This window comes from Buceros rhinoceros, unplaced genomic scaffold, assembly GCF_000710305.1.
Source record: "Buceros rhinoceros silvestris isolate BGI_N320 unplaced genomic scaffold, ASM71030v1 scaffold37296, whole genome shotgun sequence".
Classification (NCBI taxonomy): Eukaryota; Metazoa; Chordata; class Aves; order Bucerotiformes; family Bucerotidae; genus Buceros; species Buceros rhinoceros.
This window is the reverse complement of record NW_010418753.1, coordinates 1-9195: the sequence shown is the minus strand read 5'-3', so window position 1 is coordinate 9195 and position 9195 is coordinate 1. Positions and strand designations below refer to the sequence as shown.

The window sequence follows — 9195 nt, the reverse complement described above, 5'->3', positions numbered from 1 at the left end:
GGGTGGGGGGGGTTTTGAAAATCCCGAGGTAATATCAGGAGTCTGTGGCAAAGTCTCACTTGCTAAGGCACATTTGGTTCCCGTTTAGGAAATCCTTCCTTCTGTATCTCTCCTCTCTGAATCAACCTGACTGGGTAATCTGTGGTTTTTTGTTTTTTTTTTTTGTCATCTAGTTAACCGATTTTCTGATACCATCTTTCATAGGTCCTACCAAGTTCTGCCAAGTGTTTAAAGACCAAAGCAAAATTCTGCCAGATGTTAGACTCCGTCTATCAATTATTCATTGAAGTAAAAAGCAGGCTGGTAGTTGAGGAGAAAGTGGGCAGCTGCAGTGGTGGTGTTCCCAGGACTTCATGCTCAGGTTTTAGTATCACTTCCCTGGGCTGCGACAAGGGTTTCAGAAACTAGTACTGATGTTTTGCTTTGAAAGAGGAAAATTGCCATCGCTGTCATTATTTGCTGGTTTCTGGAGATATGTCACAGAACTGCAACACATTAAATTCTGATTGAGTACAAGGAAAAGTTCTCAAAAGCAGAGCTGGGTTTTCTTAAAGAAAGAGTATAGGTTTGGGCTGAGTGTTTGGGCATGTGTGGGGCTTTTTTTTTCTTCTTTGGTTTTCCTCATGGGCAGAGAAATGGAGGTTTTCTTTAATTGAATAAGTACCTAATCTGCATAGTTCATGACTTCCCCCTTTTCTCTTGCTCAACTCAACAGAGGGTTTAGAGGAGGCATGGAGCAAGAGCAAAGCCATAAATTAAAGCACATCCTTCCCAAGGGAGCAGCAATACCACACTCATGTTCATCCCAGCATTTGCCAGTGCCTCCCAGTGATGGTGTTTACTATGCATAGAAGAGCAGCACATCTTCCTCACCTTCAATCTGATCAGGAGTGAATTCAACCTGGAAGAGACAAAGAATAAAAGCCAGGTAAAACCAGAAAACTGAAGGTTAGTCTCTGTGTTATGGTTCTGGGTGCTCGTGAGGCCCATGAGAAATGTTTCCAAGCATCCTCTGGATTAGGAGAAGAAAGAACCAGAAAACCGGCACATTTGGGAAGCAGGACTCAACACTAATCCTGCACTTGTTGAAAATCAGGCCTCAATTTTCGTGTCTGCGCTGTTCAATCCTTATCTGAACTAACTTTTTCAGGGGATTACCACTTCACTGGTGATTCTCGGTCATGATTTACCTTGAACGAAATCCAGTTATAAAATAGTTGCCTGAACGGCAGTCAGAAAGCCTCTGGAAGGAAGCATTTAAAGAATGCAAGTAAGGGAGCCCTAAAAGAAAAGCAGCGCTCTTCCCTTTTCTAAAACATGGAGGGGTCCAAACACGTCTTTGTCTTGAAGATTGTAATCATCTAGATTGGGTCTATCCCAAATCCACATATGTTCGTTTAATTAGAAATAAACACCCGTTGGCGCACACATTTATACAGGTGCACTGTCAGCGGCAGCCTTACACCCAGTGTGTCCAGTCATATGAAGCTTTGAGAATTTGACTGAAGCTAGTTGCGTATTGCGTCTTTTCTGGCATCAATTGCCAGTGTGGGTGAAATAGGGCCAGAGCTGCTGGCAATTCATATTTAAACCACTCTGATGAATGGCTCTTGGGGAAGAATTCTCAGCTAAGCTCAGATGTAGATATCCGGATGTGTCAGCAACCCCACATTTGCTTCATACCAGCAGAAAGGAACAGGCATTGACGATTAAGAGTGTTGGAGACTAGCATAAATGTAGAAGTCTTTTTCTGATCTGGTGAGTCCCACCCAAAAAGCGTGAGCTGGCCTTTTGTCAGACTGCAGGCCAGGAGAAACTGCTCCAGAGTGAAAAAGGATGACTGAAGATTCCCACGGCTGGATTAAAGGGAAGGCTTCAGCTGAAGGGCTGAGTGTGCCTCACTTCTAATCATGGCCCCTATAAGAACACCACCCAGAGCTGGAGCACTATGCATGACAGTTGGCAAGGCAGTGGCAGATGGTTTGACCAGACCTACCACCCAAGCACGGCTTCCTCTCAGGAAAGCTGCAGAGATGTGTGGGTGGCAGCTGCTGCTATTTTTCACCCTTTCAGCACGTACCGCCATGGAGTAGCAGGGAAAAATGAGTCATCATTTACTCAGCCACAAGGTATCGTTAAAGATGGATGGAACAAACCATGGGGTATGTTTAGACTGAAGATGGCTGGGCTTTTGTTTCCCGTCCGTTCTCCCCAAGGATGGTGTGGAGCACACAAAACCAAAGCCATCTCCTTGTAGCAGGAGCAGGGGTGGAGCTGTCCTTAAGAACCCAGGCAGGAGGGATCCAGAGGGCAGGCGGTAAAACTGGGGTCAGACTAACACAAGCAGTGGGCAAAGGAGTCCCAATGCACTGCAGCCATGGAGAGTGACCCCATATCCATGCTCTGAGGCAGCTCTGCTTCTGCAGCTCTACTGCAGCAGGCATCCACTGGGAAAGCGCCCAGTGGACTCCCTGATGCTCAAGTCTGCTCCTGCCCCCTGGCATCTACATGTCTCCACACCAGCATCACCCCACACTTCACTGAGCTCAGCCAGCAGAGCAGCCCTCACCACCCAAAGCTGGGGGCTACAAAACCTACTCAAGCATTCAATGTGAATTTTGTTCTGAGATACAAGACTTTGCATTCTCTAGTTCTTTGGAAGTAGACTAGGATGGTTTCCCTCAGGGTTTTGTTTGGTTTTTTGTTTGTTTGAGATATTTTCAAATATTGAAACAGTTTCAACTATTCCACAGTTTCAACTATTCCAATAGTTTCAATTTCTGAAGTACTTTCTGGCACTTCAGAAGAATTGTGTTTCCCTTGGTATTTCTTCTGTTGGCAACTGAGGTTTTAAAACAAGGACATTCCTGTGAGTGCCACAGCATCCTCCGAGGCTCACAGTGGCACTATTTGGTACAAACCCATATGAGAGATGCTGATGGTTAATCTCTCTCCACTTGCCTGCTGCCCTGATGTGTGGGCTGTGCTGCATGTGCTTTGAAGACACCAGATGTCTGAATTAAATCCTTTCCCTTACAAATGGGAAGTGTTATGCCAGCTCCCCTGCGGTTTTGGCAACCTTAGCTTCGGGGGGTCATCACCCGGTCACCAGTGGCATCGGCTGAAGCCTTAATACTCCTGTCCTCTTGCCTTAAATGATGGCGTTAAGCTGGTTTTGTCCCAAAGACACCAGGAGGGATGCACGCACCCCTTGGCCCTGCTAACATTGTTCACAGCTCCGTATCTTGGGGTTTTTTTATAATCCCATAGTACCTCGATCAAGAACATAACCCTGTGCATGATAAGTCTGAAATAAATCCTATTAATAAAACTGTCGCTAACCCACAGTCTAAAGGTGATCCGGGGGAAGTATTTAGACAATGCAAGCAAGGAGAAACCATGTTCTTCTTGTTTCGTAATATTCTGAGGAATCCTGACACAAACAGCAAGGTGTTCACTTAGCCATGGCAGGGCTAGTTTTGCAGAGGGAGAAGGGTTGAGGATGTTTGGTTTTTGTGCGTTTTTGGGGTTTTGGTTTTTTTTTTTTTCTTTCTCGTGCTCTTGGAAGACCGATTTAGGAGGCAGAAATGCAGCAGATGAAAAGAAGTCTGCGAGGCCATCAAGATCACTATCGTTGTGTAGAGGTCACATTTGTATTTCACAAGCATGTGGTTTTCACCACTAAGACCTTTTTAAACCTATTAATACACATCATACCTATCATCCCCTCTCCCATCTCATCCTGAGCAAACCAATTCTGATATACATAAACTCCTCCACTGCCACAGGCAAACCTTGGCCCACAGGCAAACCTTCACACAAGGTCAAGCCTCCTACAGCTCCATCCCTTACTGTTGTTTAAGAGTCCTCCTGATCTCTCACCTCCTCTGCCTCCTGGGACTCTTCTGGTACATCTACATTTAGCTCCTAGGGTTGCACTAAGGACTCAGCTCATGGTTTGGTGGGAGGGAACAACACACACACACTTTTGACAGGTATGTGACTTGTGACGTATAACAGTACAAGATGCTCCACCTGGTCTTCATGAGGAACAGATAAAATATAACAAATATTTTGCAGAATAAAAACCCAGCCATAAAACTCTACTGATACTCTGTGTTTTCAGCTGTATAGTGGGTCCCCGATTCTTTCAGAAGGAAAATTATTTCACGTTGTGCTGAAATGATAGGTCATTTTGGAATGGCAGAAAATATAATGTTTGGGAGTGAAATAGAGAACTGAATTGTGGACCTTGTACAATATCTAACTATACTGATAATGAAAGTGAAGACAATAAATCATTAGTTTCAGCTAAACTGGTGAAGACCTCCATTAAAGTATGTGTCTTTCAAGATCAGAAAAATGAGGCAAACCCTTTGTCGAGGTCATGAAGATGGTGCTGCTATGTAAGGAAATACATGAGCATTTTTTTCTTCGGTTGTACTCTCCCACCAGATCATAGTCACCTTGAATCTCTTTTACTTGGGTTTCCTGAGAGCTGAAAAATTACAGCAGTGCATCACCACCCCTCCTGCTTCAGCTTCAGCAGACTTTATGGCTTCCAGTGTCCTCCTTTATTTTGGAATAAGCCTGGATGAGGTCTGCTGTGTTGCGGCTTTTGATTCCTCCAGTGTCTCAAGAAGTGGATGCAAAAGCCTTGTGTGAAGGAAAGGAGTCTGGTTTGGGGTTAAGAAGCACTGGTTTGGGGCTCAGAGTCCCAGGTAGAGACAGAGCTGGAGAGGCGAGAGCTGAGGTAGCACTAAAGGTTATATGGTGGTGAAGGACTGTGGTGAGACATGAGATCTGCCAGTGCAGCCAGACTGAGAAATGGATTTGGGGAAGAACTCAGGAAGTTCCAACCCCAAGGAAAGAAATACGACATAATCCTGAACCTCAATACCTCAGACTCAATCTCCTTCTCCATAATATTGCACTCTGAATCCCACTGAGTGAGGAACCACAGCCTGAGAGGTCTACAGGGCACAGGTTCAGCTTCTCACTTTGAGAGAAGCTTGATCAAGGATGTGGTGATTCAAAGCAGCTTCACCTTTGGAGCTGAGGCTCTGCATCCTCACCCTGAGCTGGAGCAGTCCCTGGCAGGGCTTCAAACCCCCTTGCTTCTTGCGTTCCTGTAAATACCTTCTGGGGCTGAAGGAGCCACACCGTTTTCAGTCACTGTACTTCTCCAGCTCTGGCAGTGGCCTCTAAACCAATGGCTCCTTTGCTTAGATGGGGAATGCGTTGCCACAACTTTCCGGAGTGCAAAGGGAAATTCCAGAGCCTCGACAGGAGAATGACACAGCCGCTTTGGAGAACCGAGACGGCTTCTGGCAGCGGCCAACACCAGAAATATAAAACACTTTGTAGACTGACTGTTCTCCCTGTAGCAACATGGTTTTGGATTCTCCAACCATTTATTGATGGTTGGCTTCCCTCCTTCTCTGCAACTCCCCCCTTCACCAGCCCCATCAGCAGATGTTTGTTCAGATGTTCACAACCCTGGAAGAAATTATAAAACCTAAAAAAAAAATACCCTCTGTTAAATCCTGGAGAGGAGCCTGGGGTGTAGAAGAGGTCAGACATTGCCTGTGGTGTTGGCTTGAAGCAAACACCAGCTCATGGGTCTGATCACTGATGGAGAAGAACCCCAAGGATACAGCTTGTGAATGACATTGCAAGGCTCCCTGGGGGCTTCAGGCCCTCAAACCTCATGGTACGTGGGTGATGAGAAGGAAGAAGGCCCATGTCTCAACCCACATTCATGGGGATGAGTGGAGTCCACCATTCCCCACATAATTATGGGATGGCACTACACTTGTGCTCCTTGCAATATGATCACCTTAAGGTGGAAGGTCTCAAATAGGACAGGGAAAATTAGTCACCAGATAATACATTTGGCAGATATGATATGTTAGAAAGTGCCAGGAAAAGTGAAACACTCCTGTATTTAATTTCTTTGACAACTTAAAGTAAGGAAAAAATTAATGAGGCGTTAGTATCATCCTCATTGTTATTACGTAAAATCTTTTCCCTTCATTTTTCATTTCCAAAATCAAATATTTTGCCTTGAAACACTGGCAGCTTTTTATTATCTTTTCTTTTATTATTTTAAATTCCAATATTTTTATATTGAAATGGTATATGTCATGTAAAATTGACTTAAAGAATTCCAGTCCCCCACATTTAGATCACTCCCAAGCCTACCAAAATAATTCTTTTTGGGCTGAACAAATCCATTTTGAGCTGCCAAAAAAGAATTTTTGCGGGTTTTTTGTGAGTTGCTGAAACCTCCTCCTGAAAACTCAAGCTGGTTTCTTTTAATATTTTAATTCCCTCATCAAGCCTAAAAACAACAACCCTTTGCTGGACTAATTTTTATCTCAGATGACACAGTCGTGCAACTCCTCTAGGTTGCTGGTTGTGAATGAGACCACGTGAGGCATTAAGTTGGCCTAAGTGTAATGAGCTTGATGGGTCTCAGACAACACACAGCAGAAAGGCATTTGTAAAGAAAAAATCTCCTGGAAGCAAAGGAGTCATTGTGGGATGTGGAAGCTGAAGCTCCTGCTTGTATACAGTGAGGTCCCCCGTGAAACAAAATATTTTGGTAGTATCTCCACCAGCAACACCATCTACCATGGTTTTCTTCCTCCAAGGTCTAGTCTGACAGCATTTCACAGCCTAGCGACACTCTCAAGAGAGCTTCAGCATTCTGGCTATAAAACACTAAGGTTTTCCCAGACATACTCTTACATAACCCCACACCATGGGTTTTACATGGCAACACGATGCAAACGTGTCACGCTCTCGCAACACTGTCCTGAAGGGGTGTGGTGTTCTCCATCATCAGCATTGCAGCCGTCACCACCCCAAGCCATCCCAGGGATGGAAGTATGCCAACCATCAGCCCCCAGCAAATCACAGAATCACAGAATTGTTTCAATTGGAAGAGATCTTTAAGATCATCGAGCCCAACTGTTCATCCAGCACTGCCAGGTCACCACTAAACCATGTCCCTCAGCACCACATCGACATGTCTTTTAAATACTTCCAGGGATGGGGATTCCGTCACCTCCCTGAGCAGCCTGTTCCAATGCTGCACAACCTCAGTAAAGAAATTCTTCCTCAGGGCCAACCCCAGCCTCCCCTGACTTGGCTTGAGGCCATTTCCTCTCATCCTGTGCCCTGTTCCTAGGGAGAAGAAACTGATCCCCACCTTGCTCTAACCTCCTGTCAGGGAGCTGGAGAGAGTAATGCGGCCCCCTCGAGCCTCCTTTTTTCCAAACTGAACAACTCCAAGCCCCTCAGCCTCTCCTCATAAGCCTTGCTCTCTAGACCTTCCCCCAGCTTCATTACCCTTCTCTGGATGTGCTCTGATACCTCAATGTCCTTCTTGAAGTGAAGGTCCCAAAATTAGGGGGCCTGCTCCAGTCCATTCTCATGCACTTGCAGCTCCTGCAAAATCAAACAGTAGCTGGACCCCTTTAAAATGTCACACCCTTTGCCCTGGGACTGTCTTGAGAGAAAACTAGGGTTAAGCTGCCAAAGAATTACCGTGATAACGCTATGGTGACAGGGAGCGCTCTGCTTTTGTTTCACGGAGCTGGCAGACGCAGCCCACATGCCTCTCCCAAAATAATCACGCTATAACCCAGCCCCAGTTTCAAATGGGCCAAAACTTCCCCGTAGAAAAACCATGAGCACAAATTAATATCTGCCATAGTTCATACTCTGGAGGTTGGTTTGGGGTTTTTTTTTTTTAAATTATTTTCCGGAGCAGGACGTTATTCATTGTGAGCTGAAAAACAGCTCACTATGCAACTGCAGCCGTACTGGATGTTCCTGCCCATAGCCAGCATCACCAGGGACCTCAAGTCCAAAAAGCTCCCAGCTGGGAGCTTGGTCAAGAGGATGGAAATTTTAAATCCTGCCCTTTTATCAAAATTTCAAATTCTGATGGAACAAAAGAAAGCAGGAGGACCCCTTTCCCTCTCCCTACCACCACCACAAGTTTTTCCTTGCAGTTCAGCCTGCTGGAGTCCTTTGCTTGATTTGGAGGTTTATTTATTTATGTAGAAAGAAGCCAAATCTTCTCAACCGCAACTGAAGTTGAAGTTTCAGCGTTTTGGTTTGGGATTTTTTTCAGTCCACTTACGATGGTCTCAATGTCCAAACCCTGATCTGATTAACAAGTGCTGTGACCTGTGACGATGTCTCCAGGCTTTGCAGCGGATCCTGCAAGATGACACTGAAAAACAAGTTTCTTCTGAGACCCACGAGGTCTGCGCAGGTCCTGCAGCCTCAGCCCCCAATGCCCTTTCACCCTTATTACAGCCAGCTCCTACAATCTTATGCAAGGATGTTGAAGGTAGATTTAGTCGTTGTGTTTATGAAGTTCTGTCACCAAGCAGCACAGAGTTTGATGACATTTCCTTTCTGGACAGAGAGGGGTGCATTTTTGGTGTGGAGGGTCTTTTTGCAACAATTAAACCAAGGAGAGAGAACTTTTTTCCCCTGCCAGGCTGTGACTTTTATCTACTCGTCATCACTACCCACAAACACTGCAAAGTTTGAGGTATTTTCCTCACCAACACAGCATCTTTTTTTGTTCTTCTTTTTTTCTTCTATTTCTTTCTAATTTCTGTTTCTATTTTCTTCTTTTTTTTCTTTAGTTTTTTCCCCATGCACTCAGCAAGTGTTGTTAGGCTGCTCTTAACCATTGCCGGGTTCTCAATTACGCCTTTCTTTTATTTTCTTGCTCCCCATTGCTGTTTTTCCAAGGCTGGACACATTATAAACCCTTTTGTTTTTCTAAGATCCTTCACAGGAGCAGACTTCTTGCAGGAGGTTTTTCAGCCTCGTTCGTCCGCTGGCTGCAATGTTCTGCTGCTTCCCAGAAATCACAATCAATGGATTGTCACTGTTTCTATTCTGGGCTTTGGATGCGCAAGTTTGCTGGAGCAGAGCAGCATTTGCAGCCCAGAGGCTGGATCGGCTCCGGCCGGGTCGCGGGCTGAGTGCTGTTTTCCTTCCCAGCACCGTGCCGGCAGGATGAGCTGCGGGGTTCGGCTCTTCTGCACCTGCTGGAGGGCTGGGTGGGAGGCACTGCTCCCCGGGTCAGCCACCCAGACACCTCGCAAGGGTGTGGTGTGTGCTTACACATGTGCCGGGTGAGAAATGCACACCCACATCTCT

The 9195-nt window shown here is 45.6% G+C and overlaps 1 protein-coding gene across 1 annotated transcript in view; it reads right to left on the bottom strand.

Annotated features, from left to right (window-relative positions):
• LOC104495658 (myosin light chain 1, cardiac muscle) overlaps positions 1-2086 on the bottom strand; it is a gene marked incomplete at its 3' end in the record, with an annotated part of 7322 nt that extends 5236 nt beyond the window's left edge. The window contains exons 1-2 of the mRNA XM_010138654.1: positions 2081-2086; positions 874-901 (exon numbers count right to left, since the gene is read on the bottom strand). Coding sequence (XP_010136956.1) covers positions 874-901; positions 2081-2086 — 34 coding nt within the window. The remainder of the gene's footprint in view (positions 1-873; positions 902-2080) is intronic.
• Between the last annotated feature and the right edge of the window lie 7109 nt (positions 2087-9195).